General features: G+C 39.8%; 1 protein-coding gene across 1 annotated transcript in view; it reads right to left on the bottom strand.

The window, feature by feature from the left end:
- Positions 1-5,277: 5,277 nt before the first annotated feature.
- HDAC9 (histone deacetylase 9) overlaps positions 5,278-23,120 on the bottom strand; it is a 511,031-nt gene continuing 493,188 nt past the window's right edge. Inside the window, exons 25-28 of the mRNA XM_050938581.1 lie at positions 21,701-21,785; positions 16,194-16,347; positions 8,035-8,091; positions 5,278-5,743 (exon numbers count right to left, since the gene is read on the bottom strand). Of these exons, the coding sequence (XP_050794538.1) occupies positions 5,704-5,743; positions 8,035-8,091; positions 16,194-16,347; positions 21,701-21,785 (336 nt within the window). The 3' untranslated portion in view covers positions 5,278-5,703. The remainder of the gene's footprint in view (positions 5,744-8,034; positions 8,092-16,193; positions 16,348-21,700; positions 21,786-23,120) is intronic.

The following is a 23,120-nucleotide window of genomic DNA, read 5'->3' as shown; positions in this document are numbered from 1 at the left end:
TGAAACGTATGGAGAGGTTCCTCAGTCAAACTAGCATACTTGTTACAGGGCTGACTCAAAGCCCACTGAAGTCAATTGAAAACTTCTCATTGGCGTCAGTGTGTTTTGGGCCAGACCTCTAGTTAAGATAGAAATGGTGCTTCATATAGAAATGGGCCTGACCTGTTCAGTTCAGATCTGAATCTGGTTCTGAACTTTTCCAAAGTCTGGATCCAGAGTTTAGGTCTGGGTCCAGTGTGGCGCAATGGACCTTATCCAAAGCACATTGAAGTCAATGGGAGAAGTTCCATTGTCTTCAGTGGACTTTGGATCAGGCTCCATGCAACTTTGCCTTTGCAGATGTGGCTACAGGCAGTGAATATCCAGAAATACCATGGGAAGTACCTTAAAATTCCAGAAAAGCATTTGGAGATTTAGCAGAGAAGAATCACCTCTCCCATAATATAGTGACAGAGCTTCTAAGGTTTATGGTCCATATTTCTCTGGACCTTATGCACACGCCAAGTACTACATGACTGGACCCACAGTGTTACAGTTTAATTATTCACATTCAGCTATTAAAACTGAGCAGCCTCATATGCAGCATACTTTATAAATGATCATAAAATGCTGAGCTGCAGAATCCAGCTCTACGAGGAGGGACTGGAGAGTATGTACAGTATATGCAGTACCAGCTGGAAAGTTCTTGTCATTTTTAGCTTTTCTCTTGTGGTGTGCTAGTTACTGGTGCCTAAAACTTCACTTCTGCTGAGCTGGTAGCAAGATGCCATGGAACAAAAATCCCTCTTTTGGACCAAATGAAAATATTACATTGCTAGTCCCCAAATGGGCCGTTTGTGAGGTTAGAGAGGAATGTTAGTTTCAAAGTCACAACAATCAGCAGACAGACAGTGAAATCGAACTAATAAAATACTGACTCCAGTTTGGATCTGTTACAAAACTGAGCATTTAATTGCAAATAAAGAAGACTGTTTATTCTGTGAGAAGTGACGGAGATAAGTTATTCCCACATCAAGCACAGAGGCTTCTGTCAGAACGAACAGATTTTTGTACTCTGCAAATAAAAGTACAGTTAAAACGAAACACATAATAAGTGAAGTGAAAAAGTAAAAGCTGAAGAAACAATGAAATCCCCAAACCCTTCCAATTCCAGGTAGCAGAGTTAAGAGACATTCTTTCCCAGCAGGTTTCTCCTATCAACATATTTATTCTCTTTTACTTCCATATGGAGTCTGAAAAAAAAACAACCAAACCAACACCACCACCACCCGTCACACACACACTTTACAGTGGTTCACCAGGCCCTATGGGTGACCTTTTAAAATAAAACAACTGTGCACTGTTATTTAGGTCTTTGAAAGGAGCAGAACCAGTGGAGCAGAACCTTCTGTTTCTCTATAGCTCTCACATTAGACCGCATCTCTCCTCGAGGCTTGTGCATTTTGGGTGAGAGGGATGACTACATGGAGCACATTTTAACGGGAGTGCACCTAATTGTCGTTATTTTTTTTTGAAAGGGGAGAGGAATTTTCAGAGGTGTAGATGGCAGTTAGGCACTTTGCACTATAAGTTAATGGGAGTTAGGTGCCTAATTGCCATTTGTGCCTTTGGAAATCTTCCCCTGGGTTGCTAGTTCCAGACAGATTGCCCTGAAAGTGTTGAGCTGTATGTCTACAGAAACTAGTCTGTCTCCAATTCTTGGTCTCTACAGTACCTCTGGAGTTGGCTGCGGCACAACCTTTCTAATATTTCATCTCCAATTATGCTTCCCAGCTTTTAAGGGGGTTTGTACTCAGACAAGATATCTGCAGGAAAAAAAAATCCAAGATATTCCAGACAGAGAATAATTTTGCCATCGTATCCTTAGCTGTGCTTTGTTGGGTTTTTTTGTCACATAAAAGACAAAGTAATCTTTGCTTATATAAGAGCTATTTTTATTCTCTAGTTATTTTATTAGTTTTACATAAGAAAGGTTAGTGGATTTTTCAGGTTTGATTTCCTCAAACTAGTTTCCTCACTTTCATGGCAAGTAAAATTAAGTAGGTATGCAAGCAAAGGACCAATCCTGCAGTCCTCACACTGGCCAGACTTCTGTGGACTTGGATTACTTTTGTGGGAAGTAAGAACCAAAGAATCAGGCCCATAATTGCTGCAGCTTGTACTAAAGCAAACAAGAAAAGTCAGAAAATGAACCACAGGATACACTGAGTTATTAGCAGTTGAATATTCATTGTTATTTCCACCCCAGTCCCGCAAAGGTATTATAGTGGAGAAACACAAGTTGGCCTTCATATTGTGCTACATGCTATCCCCATCTGGTTTATCAGATACAGGGGCTTGGAATCACTACAAGTTTCTATTCTGAATTTCCTGCAAGGTCTCCCACCTGAACCAGGGGTTTACACCTATAGAAATGGTGGGGGAGTGATTGTCCCCAAAACTTGCTGAGGTTCTGACTTCCATAGAGGGTAGGAGAATCACATGGAGGTCCAGGGTCTCTGTATACCTCCTTTGACTCCACCTTCTCCATGACATTATGGATCCCATAGGAATGTCCCATTGTATGACTATTTAGGCCCACATTTTCACAAGTAATCTAATTTTGTGAGCCTCCTTTTTTTGGTGGCCAACTTTAGATACTGGGGGCCTAATTTTCAGAAGTGCCAGTCTTGTCCAACTCAAGTCAATGGGCACTACATGTCTGCCATTCCTCTGTAAATCAGTTCTTAGATGTCTAAACTTGGAGACTGAAAAATGGAGATACCTAAAATTAGCGAACACTTTTGGAAATTTGGGCTTGATTTCAATCAAAAACAAGCATTTGTAAGTAGGCGGGTGTGATTACTGACCAAGAGATATGCCTAAAATCTGTGCTTAAATAGGAGAGAGTCTAACAGCATCCTATGGGGAGCTATTGTTGATAATAAAAATTAAAAAAAAAAACAAGGTGAGAATAACACAGCAGCAAGTGAAACTACCCTCTGAGAAAGCACTGGTTTGTTTTAAAGAGAATGTTGATATTCTCCATAAGCCTCAGTCATTTCCCACAGGGCTATGGTGTGTCTTGTAATGGTATAATCAAAAAGAAATGGTGCTCTGAACTTGCAAATACAGGGCCTGATCTTCCTTCCATTGAAATCAATGAGAGTTTTGTGATTGACTTCAGTGGGAACATGAGCAGGCAAACGTTCATCTGTAATTAATCCTACGTGTAGTTTATCTGCACATTTGGTTATCCAAATGATTCTAAGTGGAACCAACAGCGTACACTTATATATGAATGTCTGTCTATAGGAAAGCATGAATGTGTGATTGATTTAATAATGTGTTTTTAATCCAAATGGTCTTGGAATTTGTAAAATGATTCCAATTACCAATTAGCTGATGTCTACACATCCCTCCTCACCCATAAACACAGAGTTACTTTAGTGTAGATCAATAATTCTTATTTGCATATATGTTAGAAAATGCAAATAGATTTTAGGTTATTTTTAAATCCTCCCAACTATGTATCCAATTAAAATATTACACATTGTTTTAAACCAGGACAAACTTTTTAAAATACCCAATCCATCAGCCATGGTTCTTGGTTTCCTTGAAGCATAGTTTCTTTGATGATTACTAGAAAATTGCAATAACTGACAGGTAAGATGGTTGTGACAAGCTTCTTTGATAATACAGGACCAAATCCTGATTGCTTTATTTATCTGAATAGTCCCATTCAGGTCAATGGACTATATTCAGCTTTGGTGTAATTCCATGGGAGAGAATTACACCCCAAAGAATTTAGCCTGTTGAGACTATTTGCGTTAGTAAAACAAGCAGGAATTAGCTCATTAAAGTGTGGATAGAATTTTATTTTATTTTAAAAATTAATGAATGGTATATATCCATTTTAACATAACTCTTTCAAAACAGAAGTCTACTTCATGTTATAGGAAATTACATTCCTTTCAGATTTCCTATTTCAAAGAGTGCCTCAAGTTTCCAAGATTTCCAAGAGAGTTTTTGTATAAGTAATAAAAGTCTTTAAAATTAAAATGCTAATTGTAAACAAACCCCAATGCATGAAAAATATAGTCTGACTGCATAACAAAAGAGAATTATATAATTCTATTTGAGTGAAATCTTTCATCTTTGATTTACAGGTTTGAGTCCCCTATAACTGAAACCATATTGTTCCATATCTTTCATATCATGGCATTCCCCAAAATCTTGTTTTAATTAAGGTTTCTTTCAGATTTCTGAATAAAAAGCATGACAGTCTTCACTTATGGTTTTAATATATCCTTTGAGTTTGGAAAATATATAAAAAATGAACATGACTTACTTTCAAAAGCAAAGCCAGCTTTCAAATACTGCAAGTAGAATTCTTCAAGGTAAGTAAAATAGCTCCCAGGGTTCATTGGTGGGGGGGGGGAGTGGAATTGTAAACAAAACTAAACTTGCTGTATCACAGTTTGTGTTCATTTAAAGTATTCTACATAAATGCCCTGTTCCCTTTTACTTTCTCTGACATTAAGGCAACATGTGTAATAGTTGAAGTGTTCATTATCAGGTAAAGGCACAATTCTATGTTACGCTCTCAAACATTAAGGAGTTAAAGTCACTTTTCAAGGACATTTTGCTACTTTCAAGGATCTAAAATATAGACTAAACCCTTTGAAACTTTTTAAGCAACACTAACTTTTGTGGGTCTGCAGTGATTAAAATAATCTGTTTGCATTCAGATGGTGACATAAAAAAAAAGTCTCAACAAATTATCACTGCAGAAACACCTGAGCTTCCAATGAGTTACACACAGATACTTAAGCTTTTTCTTCTTAAAGTCAGGCTGCAAAACAAACTAAACCAACTTTTGAAAAGTCATCCATTTTTCAGAGACTATTTGAGTCTCTAATGCACATATGCTGAAAGCTACTGTCAACTACGCAGAGTGCAGCATTTTTTAAAAGGCAGAAGATCACTCATTGTAGAGAACGTTGGTTATGGTGTTATTGATATAAAATTATACATTAAACAGGGATATAATTCTAGAGAAAGAGAAAATAAAATAAAACACCACTAAGCACAGTACTTTGGGGGACTGAAAGTACAGCAGGCAGTGCTTTCTTTTTAGCTAACATTCCCTCATCCTAATTTGCATGTCTTTAATTTATCCAAACAAGAATTCAGTACATTGCCTTAAAAAGACACAGTTTATGAGCTATCCATTATTTCATTACACTGAGCACAAAAAACAAATTCTATTAACATTTTAACACAATGTGAAAACAATTACCCAGTAAAAAGTGTTTCAGAATGTCAGGAAGAGTGATTCGTGGAGTTTCCCTAGAATTTTGCTGGATGTTGCAATTCTTGTAGCGATAAATAATCTATCATGTAGAATATTTGAATATTTCTATTTCGCAATTTATGTCAGTGAGTGGGTCACACAGCATATTAAAAGCATGCACTATGCTCTTTCTCTCAAGCCTGATTTATTGTAACGTTAGAATTGTAGCGGTTACATTTAAGGAATCTTTAGGGCCCTTTCAAGTCCATCCAAAGAACAAGTGAAGCTGCTGTTCAGAGTTTTGTGCCCAGTGTTTATGTTCCATCTGATCTGTGCCACCCAAGCAGCAGACAAGACATGTCTGAGGGTGCTTTGGGGGGATACACAATGATGTCACACACAGGAAATATCAGAGAGGACTTGGCACTTCACAAGGCTGGCTCTTCTTCCATGGGCTCGCCAGCAGCTCTGTACAAATAAACAGGCAATCAGAATACAGCGCAAGAGTACACAATGACATTGTAGATTTTCATGCATAATCAAAGCTGATTTTTCAGCTCTCGCTGATGTTTATTTGTGTTATTCAGTTATCCATAAATAGAGTTTCTTTCTTAGGAAGTATAAACACATGTCAAGTGGAAAAACATTTTAGATCTAAGCAATCACTGCAAATGTTCCTGTTTATATTAAAATATGTCAGAATATTTTATAACTTTAGGTTCAGAAATGTACATGCGTTGTGTCAGCAAAGTCAAATAATTTGATGAAAAAAATTAGCTGTGATACTTTTATTTTTCAAGCATTTGCAACTAAAAATAAATTATTATTCTTCAAATGGGACCATACCATTAAAACCAAATAGTTACCATGTAGTTAGCTGACACGCCAGTCCTCTGATTTTTGCTTCTGCACCTTCATAACTACAGTGGTTGGTTGCATGTCTTCCTAACATTTCTAGCACCAAATTCTTAATTTGATTAGCACATCACTGCCATACAGCAGGTATCTATTAATAATTTAAAATCATATTAGACACCTATCTTTTATTAGAAATCATTTGAGAGACATTCCACTCAGGCAAAACCAAAACCAACTGTTAAAGATGTACAGCTGGTGTAAACTGCCATAGATCTATGACAAGTTATGCCAGTGGAGGATCTGCCCCACTATCAGCATCCACTATTTAAGGGATTGTCAGAAATTATATTAGAAACCTCATTGTTGAAAGGCTTAAGAATTTGGACATGACCATTTTTTTCCTAAGAAATAATTTGACAAAAAATATCTAAGCTTGGAACTTCTGTTGAAAAAAGAAAGGCAGTTTAAGCCATTTTTTACATGAGAGGAGGGCTAAACCAAAAAGAAGCTTCATCAGTAAATCTCACTTAACGTTTGGATTCAATAAAGCCTCCCCCAGGAAGTGGAAGCTCTCATGAAAGCCCTAGAAAATTAATTATGTGAGACTTGCATAGCCTTACATGGGTTTCTGCAGCAAGTAAGCCAAAGAACTTAAACTGAATCTGGACTTTATTTAAGGCTCCTCCAATGAAAATTCAGTAGTGTCTCTTTAAAGGAATTTATACAGGTTATTAATCCAATCACTAATCACTTCTGGTATTTTGAAAAAATAAAATAAAACGAGTGTGATATGAAAAAGCAAATGTCTTGTAACTAACTACTTTCCATAAAGATTTTTACAATGTGTTTGGATTATTAATCCATAAAGCGCAAATCCTTCCCCCTTCCCCACGCTGTGGAGGGTCTTATATGCAACGTAACCACTCACATTCTGCTGCTCCTGGGAGTTGAAAGGGAATGGAATTTATGGGAGCTCTGCAGAAGTGTACACCCATGCATACAGCTCTGTGTAGGTATGTTTGAAAATGTGGCAGGAGCAGAGCTGGATAGGATTGGTGTATCTATTTCCAGACAAACTGACCATTGCCACACATGGCACATGCCTGTGTTCATGGACATTTTAGGGAAAAAGTAGGTTCAATTTTTCACTGGTGTTTTTTAAATGCTGCAACCAGCTACGCAGCTGTTCTGTGGCCTGATAAAGGAGTCCCAATCCCCTCTTGAGGTCACTTACACATGGCTCACTACTCACTGTGGTGCACTGAATTCCAGGTGATAGGGTATAAATGCCCCACTGACTCTGTGATAAATATGCACTCATTATAATTTCTTGAAGTGAGTCATCACTATGTATACAACATGTATATTAAGGCTAACAGAGAAAATGTACAAAAATCAAGGAACAGATAGACAAATTGTCTTAGGGTGGTTGATTTGTGTGAGAGAGTAGGGGTATGTTGTATAAGCTAGGGCTTTCATAGTATTTGCCCCCAAGACTGCACATCATTTGCAATGGAAATGGGTCCCAGAACAGAAGCCTATCTGCTACCACTGGAGGTGAAAAGAGAGCCTCCCAGCATAATCTCTCCACAAGGCTTATCATAGCATTCCTATGATTCTATACTTGATGTATTGGCTTTTTTATGATTCTGTGATTCTTGACTGTCTCACCTGAACTCTGCTAATCCATCTCCCCAGAGGATGCATCTAATATTTCAAACTTCTGAGCCATTTCAAATAGCTGCCATTTTGTGCCATAGACAACAGGCCAGCTAAACAAAGCCATCTTTCCCCCAATGTATATTCTCCCATATTCTAATTTATCCTCCACCTGGAAGGATCAGGATGGGCAGTATTAGGTCATATACCAGTGAAAGGTTACAGGTCCATTAGCTTCCTACCCTTCAGAGTTTCCAACCATTTCAAGGGGAAGAGTCCCATCTTTTCCAATTAGAGCCCTGGAAGATCACAAAATATCAGACTGTAAAGTCATGCTATTGTTATGTATAGAAAAGTTATTAGAGAACAGTTTTTAGGAATTTTGACAATTTTGTTGATTTTAACAGACGGTCTTCTTTCATTTATATTCATGCAAACCATTGACTTCAATAGGATTGCAAGGATTAAGCTAAGAGCAGAAACTGACCATATTTTACATGTATATAATATATGTCAGTGTATATATATCATTAAACACACACACACAAACAACCACCTATGTAGAAGTGATACCCACATGCCAAATTGAAAATCCATGGATTCTTAAACATATTATCTTGCAACTTTGATCACTTCACCTGGTTTCTCTGCTCACTAATCCATCTTCCTTTGGATTCATTCTCACATCACAACCTAGGAACTGACATACAGAATCTGACTTGAAATCCATCTAGTCCAGTGTCCTGTTTCTGAGAGTCACTGATAGTAGATCCCTCCAAGAAGGTGAAAGAACTCGACTGTAGAAAGGTCTGGGATAATCTGACCACCCCAACTCCACCTCCACCTCCCAACACACATATACTCACATTAGGTCTCATCCTTGTCTCTAAAAGTTAGAGATTGGCTTAAAACCTGAAGAATGAGGTTTAATATCCTTTCCAAATTTTGTTATAATAATGATATTGTTGGATATTCTTGCTATCCATATAAATAAACAATCTCTTTTTGAATCTTGTTACGTTCTTGGTCTCAATGACTTCTGTGGCAATGTTTAATACATTTCCTTTCTCAGTTTTCAATTTTTGTCTTTGTTCTTGTATTATAACATGGAGAACTGAAGATCCTGACCTATCTTTTCCATACCATGATTGTTTTATATGCTTTATTATGCCCCCTCTTACTCGTCTCCATCTAAGGTCAAGAATCCCAATCTTTTCAATCTCTTTTCATACGAGTGTTTTTCAGTGCCCTTGATCATTCTCATCACTGTTCTCTGAGCCTCCCCTCCCCACCAATTCTGTACAGGACCCCCTCACTTAAAGTCCTCTCAGTTAACGTTGTTTCGATGTTACAGCAGCCTGTTGAAGCTAGGTGGTGGGTGGTTGGAAGCAGGGTGGACCAGCAGCCCCCCCTATCAGCTCCCTACTCCCCTAAGTTCCCTGTGCAGCAGCTGTCCTTCCCCGCACTGCCATGTGCTGCTCCTGCCCTCTGCCTTGGAGCTGCTCCCAGAGACTCCTGCTTGCTGTGCAGGGGAATGGGGGGGGAATGTCAGGGTGTCTCCCCCTCCCCCTGCTCCTGCACCCCGCTTACTCCATCATTGGAATTACACAGATTTCTCAGCTCAACATCATCACACTGAGATTAAAAATAAATGTATAAGGTATGTTTCTAAGCAACAGAGAACTGTCAAATGCTCAAACAGCATAAGAACATAAGAATAGCCATACTGTGTCAGACTATTGGCCAAGTATCCAGTCTTCCGACAATGGCCAATGCAAGTGCTTCAGAGGGAATGAACAGAACAGGTAATCACCAAGTGATCCGTCCCCTGTCGCTGATTCCCAGCTTCTGGCAAACAGAGGCTAGGGCACGTCAGAGCACGGTTTTGCATCCCTGCCCATGCTGGCTAATAGCCATTGATGAACCTATCCTTCACAAACTGGTTTTTTTTTTTTAGCTCTGCTATAGTCTTGGCCTTCACAACATCCTTTGGCAAAGAGTTCCACAGGTTGACTGTGCGTTGTGTGAAGAAATACTTCCTTGTGTTAGTTTTAAATCTGCTGCCTATTAATTTCATTTGGTGATCCCTAGTTTATGTTATGAGAAGGAATAAATAACACTTCCTTATTTACTTTCTCCACACCAGTCATGAATGTATAGACCTCTATCATATCTCCCCTTAGTCATCGCTTTTCAAAATGGAAAAGTCCCAGTCTTATGAATCTCTCCCCATATGGAAACCGTTCCATACCACAATCATTTTTGTTGCCCTTTTCTATACCTTTTCCAATTCCAAAATATCTTTTTTGAGATGGGGTGACCAGATCTGCACACAGTATTCAAGATGTGGGAGTACCAGGGATTTATATAGAGGCAATATTATATTTTCTGTCTTATTATCCATCCCTTTCCTAATGATTCCCAACGTTCCATTAGCTTTTTTGACTGCCACTGCACATTGAGTGGATGTTTTCAGAGAACTATTCACAATGACTCCAAGATCTCTTTCTATCCCCATTATTTGGTATGTATAGTTGGGATTATGTTTTCCAATGTGCATTACTTTGCATTTATCAACATTGAATTTCATCTGCCATTTTATTGCCCAGTCACCCAGTTTTGTGAGATCTCTTTGTAACTCTTCTCAACTTGTTTTGGACTTAACTATCTTGAGTAGTTTTGTATCATTTGCAAATTTTGCCACCTCACTTTACCCCCTTTTCCAGGTCATTTATGAATATGTTGAATAGCACTGGTTCCAGTGCAGACCCCTGGGGGACACCACTATTTACCTCTCTCCATTCTGAAAACTGACCATTTATTCGTACTCTTTGTTTCCTATCTTTTAATCAGTTTCCAATCCATGAGAGGACCTTCCCTCTTATCCCATGACAGCTTACTTTGCTTAAGAGCCTTGGGTGAGGGACCTTGTCAAGGGCTTTCTGAAAATCTAAGTACACTATATCCACTGGATCCTCTTTGTCCACATGCTTGCTGACCCCCTCAAAGAATTCCAGTAGATTGGTGAGGCATGATTTTCCTTTACAAAAACTATGTTGACCCTTCCCCAACAAATTATGTTCATCTATGTGTCTGATAATTCTGTTCTTAACTATCATTTCAATCAATCTGCCTGGTACTGAATTTAGGCTTACCAGGTTGTAATTGCTGGGATCACCACTGGAGCCTTTTAAAAAAATTGGCATCACATTAGCTATCCTCCAGTCATCTGGTACAGAAGCTGATTTAAATGATAGGTTACAGACTGCAATTAGTAATTCTGCAATTGCACAATAGAAATGCATTCTCAGGGACATATTTTCTGGTGTGGTGTGGCTGTTTCTGTGCACAGCAGAATGTGGCCCTAGCCTAGCTCAGCTGTGGAGGATCACTACTGCGTAAAGGTGATTTCTGGTGTAAGGCTCTTATCCTTGCCATAGAATAGCAGGACAAGAGAGGTATGGCCAAAGGAAAAGGTATGGCCAGAATACTTTGTGCCATGCCAATCCTAGAGTGTGGTTTCATCCCACTCGGGCTGTTTACAGCTGGCATAAATTAGAACAGCCCTCATGATGCTCTAACTTGATGCAGGTGGATTAGTCATGCACAGAGATGACACTAGGGTCAGAAGAGTGCAAAGACAAGTGTTATGCACCTCTGCATGTGAGCGGGCACACACGCACGCACACACACACACACACCATGACTGGCAGTCTATGAAAAACAGTTGCATCTCAGGATCTGGTCTTTCATCTTTCCAACAAAAATTATAACATGATGAAAATCCCAGTCATTAGTTCAGAAACCACAGAATCCTCTAAAATGGATTTTAATCCAACATCTAAGAATTACATTTCATATCTCATTTCCAGTTGGGTAAAATCTATATCCAGGTAAATCAGGGACATGAATTCAAATTCTTTTATATGTATTCCTAAGATTTGCTTTAAAATAATTAAGTACCAGATAGCCCCTGCTCCTTTAAAAAAAAAAAGAAGAAAAAGTAAAAGAATCAAGGAGACTATTGTACTGAACTTTTTCAAAACAAAAGTTTTGTGAAGCAACTGTTGGCCACTACAGAGCTCTAATCAGTTATATGTGTATCTCATTTAGATAACAGTGTGTTGTGGTTAAACATGTTTATAGGACCATGCCTATTTATTTAATTGTCTCTGTATTTACATTTGTATTTACATCATTCATATCTTCCCTTCTGTCCTATCCATAAATCACTTCTCCCTTATCTATTCTCTCCTGAAGTCTACGATTTAGGTTTAAATGTATACTAAAACGCATAGAGTATTTTAACAAAAAAGAACACCAAGAACAAAAATAGCTTTTCATAAAGTCTGCTTCACTCAGCATGTCAGGGCCAATCAAATTGAAACAACTGTCTACTTTGTGTTGTCATTTACCACTGCAAAAAAAAAAAAAGGGGGGGGAAAGAAAGAAAGAAAACTAAAAAAAAATAAAAATACTTAGAATGGTTCTTAGCCAGGAGCATTTTATCCTTTTTTCATCAGTGGTAAATGAGTCAGATATGAGTTGGCCAGAAAATGAGCTGCATTACCCAAAATCTGAGTTTAAAATGAGTCATCTCACTCCAAACACCAATATATCCTCCAACATAACTGGCAAGAGTTTCCTACAAAGAAACTCTCCTCCTATTGCTCTCTTCATCTGGGAGCCTGATTCTACACAGCTGAAGTCAATGGAATCGTTACCATATATTCAGTGAAGCAGGATTGAGTCCTTGGGATGCCGCTCCTAGAAGTACAGCACAGCAGCTGTAGCCCAGATACGTGTGCATGCAGGGAGGGGATTTAAACCATCTTTGCATCCTCTCCAGTTGCTCTGAGCTGTGGAAAGGCTCTTAGCATAACTTCTACAGTTCTGGGGGCCTGTCTAAGTTACAGCACCCTCCCTAGACTACCATGTGGACGGCAGCACTGTGTGCTTTGGCCCTGTGTTCAGCGTGACCTGGCACACCCCGTATACCAGGGCTTGCCAGGGGATCCTCTGATGGCAGCCTTACAGCTCTGTTCTTCAATGCCAGTTCCAGTGCAATGCTCACTCAGCTGAAACCAGAGCTTAGAGGGGCCCTTTACATCTGGCATAAAGGGCTGGAGCAAGGGAGAGGCCCTCCTCCTTGGTCTGTAATTGTTATATGTGTTGCTGCCCTGTATGGGTCTGTCTCACTGCAGTTACTTCAGTTTTATGCTGCTGTACTTCACAGAACTTAAGGGAGTTAAGATGGTGTAAAATTGGAGTAGTGCAGTGGTAAATCAGGCCCTGTGTTTCTAATGCTGCTTTAGAGCTCCTCCATGTCTGTGCTAAGCGCACACAATTCCTCTCAGGAGGCTCCCAGCATCTCAAAGTAAGCAGGCCCTAGAAAGCAGATTTTAGAAGTAACTATTTTTGTTTGCCTCTGTTAACAGGAAGTGAGGGGAGGAGGAAACATGGTGGAGAAAACTACTAGAGAGTTTGGCTATCGGTTTGGTCCAACAGGATAAGTCCAAAGTTGCCCCCGTCGTTCATTTACGGAACGGCTGGTTTTGAGTGACCACTGTGCAGGTTATGAATGTGTTAGTGGAATGTAGGTATGCAAAGGTTTTATTGCGCTGCTGAAAAACCTCTACAGCACCCCAAAAGATATTTCAAGTGGAGCCATTTTTCCACAGAACAATTCATGACAGATTCATTCCTATAACCATCCATAACTGATGAAATGTAGTGAACCTGGCAGCCAAATGAATTTCATTGTATACATATCAGTACATCCCTTTTTCTCACACTCCCTTCAGCTGCACTCTCAATTCATTCCATGTCAAGAAGGGGTGGAAATTGCCACAGGTTATCAGTAGTCAGGTGATATATTTACATAGCATTAAGAATATACATTGTTAGCAGAAGTAGTGCTTTATTGAATGACTATAGAATCAATTACTGTGAAGTGCCTATAGTTTTAGTTAATATAGGTTTATAACATGACTTTTAATTACTGATTATTCTAACCTATGTAATTTTATATGCAAAATTAATTACATTTTATTTAAGAGAGCCTAAAACTTGGGTTGATTTCATCATATTAATTAGTTACTGTAACAGGATGCTGGCTAGGAGAGCCAAGCCAGGTCCCTGTTAGCCGAGCTCCGCTTAAAAGGGGGACTAGTTAGGACTGGCTGGGGAGGCCACTCCCATTCACCTGAGGGGATGCATCTGCAGGCCTCAGTGGCCAACCTGCTCTATAAAGCTGGCTGGGAGGAAGCAAGGGAAGAGACAGGAAAGGGAGGAGCAAGGAGCACTAGATCCCTGCTGGCAGGAGAAGCTAGTGGTCTCCCAGGGTGTTGGTCTGTAAGATATGTAAATAGTAGGTGGTGGGAATATGCACGAACAATAAAAGAGCACTGGTGCATGTACTTTGGAGCGGTCTTTGAGTAAGTTTGTGGAGGGGCCAGGTTCAGGCACCACTAGTTACCAAACTCTAAATTATAGTCCCTTTACATTAGCCCCTTACTCACATGTGGAAAAGGTTTTTACAACCTTGGCTAACAAACAAAAGCACTAATTACCACACACTTAGATTATAAACATTTGGGTTCATTCCTTAGCTGAGGGTTAATTGACAACGTTGTAGATTAAAAATAAGATCGCTCATATGGACCAACTGTCTGTCACTGAGAGAAAAAATGGTTCCTTCCTATGCATTTATTATTTTTAATAATAATAACAATAACCATAATCTATTATTCAAGTGCAGTTATAGTGAATACTCTACTCACTAGATCTGTGTCTTTGAGTCTCAGCTGCTTACTTTACTGAAAAACCCAAGTTTTTACTCTTGTGCGAGCCAATACAACTGCAGAAGATTCTATAATAGTGTGCTGAGTTCTATAGTTATCCCCCTTGCGCATAGGGCCGCCCGGGGGGGCAAGTGGGGCAATTTGCCCCAGGCCCCATAGGGGCCCTCACAAGAGTTTTTCGGGGCCCCTGGAAGTGGGGTCCTTCACTCCCTCCAGGGGCCCCGGAAATCTCTTGTAGGGCCTGGGTCCCCAGAGCTTCTTCCACTCTGGGTCTTCGGCGACAACTCGGTGGCAGGGGGTCCTTCCACTCTGGGACCTGCTGCCGAAGTGCCGGGTCTTCGGAGGCAATTTGGTGGCTGGAGCCCCCCGCCGCCGAAAACCCCAGGCCCCCTGAATCCTCTGGGTGGCCCTGCTTGTGCATCATCAGTAAAATTGTCAGCTGAATTCAGATTAAAACAGCCAATGCAGGTTTTGAAGGGACTAGAACCCTACCACTCAGCCCACAGGCAGCAACTGCCAGTACATTCACATAAGTCATGGATCCATTGACTACATTCCCACTGCTCCTTTGGCCCAGCCACAACTCCCTCCTCCCTTCGATGCTCCTGTGGAGAGAGCTGTCATGGAGCACAGCTTCACAGTGCACAGGGAGCTGAGGAGTCCCCTTGTATGGCCTCCCTACCTCCAGCCCCGTTTTTTCTTGTCCAGTGGAATCAGAAGGTTCCACTGCATTTTTGGGTTTTTCTGAACTGCAGAGAGGCCAGGGGGTGGGGGGTGGCACTGAAAGAGAATAAATAGAAAACTCCATAATGCAATTTTTATAGAGCGACTTTTCTGACTCCAACAGTTCCTTAAAGAAACATTGTACTTCATATGGCACTATTCAATAGGCATCAGTGCTTCATTTTGAAATACTGTATTGACAAAAGTGCATTGGCAGTTATTCCATTTTACAGAATTGTTAAATTCACATCCAAGTCAGCCTTACTGGATCAGTGTGAAATGTCAGCTGACAGGCAGGGTAAACCAACACTCTTTATTTGATGACCTATCTTTATTGTGGTACATTAAATACACTGAGCCTGATTCTCCACTATCTTACTCCAGTTTTACATCATGTCACACACTGAAATCAGTGGAATTACGTTAGTGTAAAACTGAAGTAACACAGCGCTGATTTCAGTCTGTCATTACTAAGTCTGTCTGAAAGAAGTTTAAATGCATTTTTTTAAGTTAAATCTAAAATAGGTCGGACTGTCCTCTCAGGAGAAGACCATGATCAACTATGCTTTGGCAACTCGTGATTTTTCACATCAGTATTTTGCTTTTTAATTTGGTTTTTGAAGGGGGAAAGGGGTGCATTTAGTAACTGGGAATCTTAATAAATATTTTACACAAATTTTCAAAGGTGATTACTAATATAGGTAACTCTGGTTTTTGGATGCCCAACTCAATGTACTTTCCTAATGGTCTCCAGCTGCGGAGTCAAAACCCAAAGCACCCAAAATTATTAGATACTTTTCAAAATATGGGTTCTGGTTCTTACAACACCAGGGGACAAAATCTTGCCATCTAGGTGTCCAACACCGTACACTGACCTGCTGTCTTCCTGAGAAAAAGACTGTTCAACATCCACTGACAGAGAGGCCATAGCAGAGACAGTCTCTGTCTCCTCTCTCTCTTGTTTCTGAGTCTCAGCCAGGGCATAACTCACTAGCACAGGATACGGCTTCACTGACTTCCAGTACTTGCCTAAAAAAAAAAAACACACATAATAATTTATGGGAATTTTAGCTAGCATGGTGGTATAAGCACAGTAATCACTTCGGTCCAACACAGGGTGATTATAAGTTAAAATCACTATAGTGTAAGCAGTTGTAATTGGGATTTCAAACTGCCACGATGAAGTATGTTTCTGGATCTAAGAATGCCAAATTGGAAAGTGCTCTCATTCCAAAAACCATGTCACACCCTTCCCCAGAAGGTAATAAACTAAAGGAGTAACACACAGCCTGACAAACTCATATTGTCAGTCAGCCTGTTGGCTATATCTACGGTAGGAGAAGGAAGTTCAGAACAGATAGGTATGATATTGCCTGGCAATAGTGTATTTGCGACAAATGGGAATAGAAAAATGAAAATAACTGTACAAAATGCTTACATAGCACTGACTTTTGAGGGGAGGGGGAAAGTCATGAATGCCAGCATGGCCTGCAGTTATGTCGCCAGAACAATCAGGTTTGTTAGTCCTGGATGTTCTTTCTCCTCCAACCTCAGGGTGTGTACTAGAACAATAATTTATTTAAAACATTCATATACTCACTGGCTTTTGTTGGAATGCTACTAGGCATTATAAGAAAGACATTTTTCTGGTTTTGGGGGTAAAAACACACCAGTGGAATAAAAGTGTGAGAGAGTTGTCAGCCTTCTGCCTCCAACAGAAAAGACTTTGAAAAGCTTCCCAAGTGAAGCAAAAAATAATGTGCAGGTGAGTAGGAATGAAAAATAATCACTCAGTAATGTGTTATTCAAGAACTGGAGTCAATTAGTGGTAACCAGGTGAACAACTTAAAACTTACATACATATTCCTAATAGTATAATAATCCATAGAATTCTTACTAAATTCCAGGTGGATGCCACCTGGAAAGTAGGGGCTGGAAGGGAGTTTGAGACCAGCACTTATCCAGTGGTTAGCAAGAGGCTTCCAGCAGCTGGGCCAGCGGCAGGGTCAGAGCACTTATTTGGGAATTGATGGAAGGGTTTCAACAGCTGTGACAGAGGAGGGCTCAAGTAGGGGATCTTTTCCAAGGACTAGGAGGAAGATTTTGGCATCTGGGAGGTGGGTTGGGTCAAGGTGCTTAGCCATGGGATAGCTGGAGAGTTTCAACAGCTAGCAGGGAGGGCCAATTGTAGTGCTGTGTATTCTGGACTGAGAGTGTTAAAAATTTCTTCTTTGATAACATGGCATATAACACCATTTCAGCCTTTTCAAAAGATGAGCATTTTAGTCAAATGAGACAGCAGCTGTCAATAAAGATAGCAATAACCTTATTTAAAATATACTCAAAAGATGAAAGCATGAATCAATCTCCATGACTGACTGGCAGCATGGCAGATGGGAGTTCCTTTGAACCCTAGTACTGTGCATGTTTGAACAGTTAGCAGGATCTTTAAATAATAGGGATTGGTGGGGGGGAGCAGGGATAAAATCTAAAGTGTATTAAGTATCCTACAAAGTTAAGATTGAGTATTAGAAGCTGGATTTCCCTCCAGCTTCATGAGAGCCATGGCTAAAAAACTATGTACATAACACTAAACTGAATGGCTGAGGCCTGGCAAATTCTATAAAAACAAGACAAAAATATTCAATAGAGACCATATTCTTTAGTCATTAAAATAAAAAAAATTAAAAAGTTACGTTGGCATTCCACAATGTTCTCACTGCGGTCATATGTAAAATCAGACTGTGCAATATAAACGCCATAATTTATGGGCTAAATGTTCACAAGTGGGTGAGACTTTTGCTGTAGAAACAGATGTGCAAGAAAATCAAATCTGTTGGCATGGGAATAATACACAGTTTTGCCCATAAAAGAAATGAACCCACGTTCACTGCTTAAGTTTTCAAGGTCTCCTATTCATAAAATAAAATATTAGTAACCAGCCACTACTGTGCTGCTGTCCTGCAGCAACAATAAAACAGCATCAGAGAGGCCTGCTACATCTTTCTCCTCCCCGCCCCATACACACAGAGTAGCTCCTGCCCCTTTCTTCTAACGCTGAAACTAATGAACACATTCAAGCATATCAGTTTGTGCTGTGTATCCATTTTACCTTCCATCCAATGTGATCATTCATTACCCTCTCCCCTTCCCTTTCCCTACACTCAGTTAAAATTGTGAAAGGGGGTTTAGAGGTGGAGGAGAATTGCAGAGTAGGGACAGGAAGCAGGTGGCAGCTTCCAGGTAGCAGTTATAGTATCTAGGTATCGCTATCTGGGGGGTGGAATGAGGATTGTTTGGGGAGGCAATTTTGAGTTCCCATTAGGACAGCATCCAGTTAGCAGAGGGTACACTAAAGAGGCTCATGGGCTAAATGCTCCCTAATACTTACAAGAAAATGTGAGAGAAATTTCTTAAAAACAAAATGCTGTATCCTATGCCAAGATGATTCTCTTTGGAAAATGAGGATTGTTTTTATAACAATGGCACGATCAAGGCTGTGCACAAAAGGCATGTGCAATTTATCACCTATTTTTCATGCACAACTACAACTGAATGTACAAATTGGGCCTTTGTGTATTTTCAACTACTGATGTGCATGAACAGTGTCATCAATTATATATGCATAGTGCAGGCAATTGCACAACTACTTTTGCTAGCAGCCCAAACTATCCTATGTATTAAAAATCAAGCTCTGTTTGAAACAAAAGCACCAGGGACAAACAGCTCACAACTGACAAAACTGACATTTTTCACTTTCCAAGGCAGGAATGTGAAATTCCACTAATCTTGTTATATTTTCTAAGAAGAACATTTGGGAGTTTATGAAATGGGTTGCCGGTCCCATACATGAGCAGCTTGTGGCATCGATTACTTCTAAGAATAAACTATGAAACCAAATAAGTAATCTAGGTATGCTTTTGTTTGATGTACAAAAAAGTGCTCAAGTCTCCAATAAGGCAATGGGAACATTTCCCATTCACAAAGGAAATAGTAACAGTGAATGTTTATATCATGTATTTTTGTTACAGACATTGCAAAGTACCCTTCCTTGAAGTATGTGGGAATGTTGTATGTGGCTTAGGCTGACATTTTCCCTGTATAAAGAGCTTGGTTGAGGGGTGGTGCCTAAGCGAGTGAGACCAACTTATTTAGAAACACATATTGTATGGTTGTGGGGAATACTACTTCCCCATAAATACATGATACCATTGTATCATATCCTCATAAATACATGATACCATTGTCACAAACAAAGACATTTATACAAATTCCATTCTACTTAGAAACAATTTGAGTTTTCTCTTTGTCTGATCTAAAATCTGCCATTTCCAGCCTGTTTTTGAAACAGAGATGGAGCAAAGGCAATCCTTGGACTAAAACACTGATCAGAGGTTGTAACGTTTAAACACTTGACATCAGAGCTGTATCACAGAAACATAAGCATTAAGTAATGCCCATGCCAAAGCAGGATTTGTCAGTATTTTGTCCTGTCTAGTTTTAAATGTTATACGTGATGGACTTTCCCAGGTTATAATTCTACAGCTTAACACATTTCACTCCCAAAAGTTGTCCCTGCTATTCAGCCTATATTTTTCTTCTTTTAATTTCATCCAATTGTTCCTACTGAACTAACTCTCCCATGTAACATTTATACTCATTCCTCTCCATCACTAGTGTTTACTCCTTTCAAATATTAGTAGACTGTTATATCCTCTCGGTCATCGCTTAGCCAAATTATGCAGATTTGGCGCTTTTAAGTCAATTCCTCCAATCACCGCCATCATTAATATGGCTCTTCCCTGAACTGCCTCCACTTTGTCAAGATTTTTCTGGTTATATGTTGTACAGAACGAAATGCAAGATTCAGGTCTCATGAGAGATCTATAGAAAAAAACTATTACTTTTGTGCTCTGTGATGAATATGGCACCTAAGTTGTTTTGATATTTTTGCTGCTATATTACCTTGTACATGCATGGCTCATTTTTGTCCAGTAGTATCTCTAGGTCTCTTTCAGCATAACTGCATTCCAGATTTCCCTTTCCATTCAACCGTTTTGTTTTTCTCAAATATTTCTTCTCTCAACTTGAATTGTGTTTTGTTATTTTTTGTCCAGGTTTCTAATCTCTCTAGCACCCTGTGTATTATTTCTCTGCCCTCATTAGCATTTGCAGCTTACTCAGTTTTGTATGGTATGTGATTTTCATTAATATGCTGCTTACTGTTTCCTCGAGATCATCAGCTGAAGATATTAAAGAAGACTGAACATAGCACTAGCTCCTGCTGTACTCCACTACATGTATCTCCTCAAAACTGACACTGACATGTATCATGAATTCCTGAAGAAAGCTGATTTAATTGTGACATTTATTTACCTGAGTGCATAAATGGGAGCAGGGATAACTTATCGGTTATGTAGCTACACATGAGTTATCCAATCTCTTTTCGCATGTGAAGAAATATATGAAGAACTGACCAGTTATTCAGTATTATGCACATTTTTAAATATGATGAGTCTGCTTTTTTTATTCACCCAATACTAGTAGAACATGTGGTATTCAAACCAAATCTAAATATAAATAGCACCAGAGGGTGATGAGAAAGAACTGGCAAATGATAGGTAGGAAAAAGGAAGTCCCCTCTCCCCCACTTAGCATGGCTGGAAGTAGCACATGGTTGCAAGTGGAGGAAGGTCTCTATGGCTGAATTGAGGTAACTGGGAGCACGGCAAAGTAGGAAGGTGCATGTGGAAAACTCAGCAGCGAAAAGTGGGTGGCAGCAGTGGGCCACAGAGAGTGTATGTAGGGAAGGTTCAGGACTGGTGTTGGGATGCATAAGTGACATGCATAGGCAAGGTGTGGCAGAAGGGAAGCACTGAATATTTTCCATGACTGTCCCATGTGGCAGCAGCCATTTTAAGTATCCAGATGTAATTTTAAGCTCACGTCTATCTCAACATGAATACATTGAAAAGGTATTTGTCTACAATTTGAATCCAAAGAGACTATGTCATATCCCTAATATACCCACCATAGAGCTGCACTCCGCCCCCCCCCCCCCCGGCACACACGCATGTATTTCTCTCACTGGATTGCAAGACTAAAATGCTTGAAATGAGAGTTGTGCAAATGAAAGATTTTGGACTATATGGGAGTAGGAAAGCCTTGATTAAAGTTAACAACTCATCTTTTTAAGTGTTAAATCATCAGTGAAACAAAAGATGTGCCAAAGAAACAAGTAAACACAAGTATACATGTCATAAACATGTATTGTGTATATGCTCAGATATCATATTTTTGCTTATTCTTTACTCTGTAACAAAAGTTTAATCAGTTGTCTCTGACATTAATTAATAACAAGAGAAAAAACACTGAAACATACTTTGAATTTCAGTGGTCTTTTGTAAAGAAGCCATTGCATTCATATTAGGGGTTTGGTGCAGCATATCTTCTGGGAGAGGCTCCAGCTGCGAGAATAGAACAGAATAATATGAGCAGAATATTATGAATTTTCAATAAGACACATGGAAATAAACCAAACTGGAACAGCCTAATCCTCAAGAGAAGCTCAGCCCAAGAACTAGTTAACATTTTGCTGGTATCAGTTCTAAAACTATAGCCACAATTTTGTTTTCTGTTTTTCAGCCATGTAATTGAATTCCAAGGGGCTTTTCTATTGGCTGCAAGACTAATCTATGGAGTCTCTGAAGCAGGTGCATGTCCGTGTATTATTCATTAAAAAAAATGTTAGTTATTTGTGTAATTTTTGTGGGTTCCTCACAAACCAAATTCCATTGCGTCTGTATGTGCAGCTGGGCACTCCAAACAAAACCTTACTGAAGCCGCATAGGGACTAAACAAAAGTGTGCACTCTATTATCTTTATTTTTCCAGTGTTATTACATCTAACCATCTTACACATTCCAACATTGTACAGTGGAAAATTGTAAAACACAGCTGCTCTTAGTAGTCTTGTGTTAATTTCAAGTAAAGTAGTAGACAAAATCAGGGCTGCTCAGAGGATTCAGGGAGCCTGGGGCAAAGCGGGGGAGCTGCGGTGCTTGTACTCACCTGGCGACGGTCCGGGTCTTCGGCAGCGGGGGGCCCTTCAGTCGCTCCGCGTCTTCGGCAGCACTGAAGGGCTCCCTGCCACTGAAATGCCGCCCAAGACCTGGACCGCTGCTGGGCCAGGGCTTGCGGGGCCCCTGCGGGGCCCAGGGCCTGGCAGAAATTGCCCCACTTGCCCCCCTCTCTGGGCAGCACTGGACAAAATGCTTAAACATATCAACAATAAAAGTCATATACATTTTATTTGGGTTCCACTGTACTTTTACTGGCTACATTTACTTTCAATACTCTTTAGTTTGTTTATGTGTTTGAGTGTGCACATGCATGAAACAAAATACCAACATTTATGTTTTTTCTCCTGTAATTCTATTTTCAATGGCTCTAACTATTATAAATGGAGAGCTAGCGTGGTGGTTAGGGGCCTAAGCTTGGCCTTTATAAACCTGGGTTCAAGTCCCCCATAAACCACAGATTTCCTGTATGACCTTAAGCAAGTCACATTGTGTCTTGCTGCCTTGATTCCCCATCTGTAAAATGGGAATAATAGTACTGCTCTATGTCATACTGATGTTGTGAGTTGCTCAGATAATATAGAAATGGGGACAGAGGGCTAATAAGTACCTTAGATAGAGAACCTAATATGTCAGACATGAATGGATCCTAAATTAAACACTGGGACCTGTGAAATATCAACATCATGATATTGAGCACTGACATGATGACATTGTATCATGA

Source organism: Gopherus flavomarginatus, chromosome 2, assembly GCF_025201925.1.
Source record: "Gopherus flavomarginatus isolate rGopFla2 chromosome 2, rGopFla2.mat.asm, whole genome shotgun sequence".
NCBI classification, from domain to species: Eukaryota; Metazoa; Chordata; order Testudines; family Testudinidae; genus Gopherus; species Gopherus flavomarginatus.
Note: the sequence above shows the minus strand (reverse complement) of the source record. Positions and strands in the feature narration are given on the sequence as shown.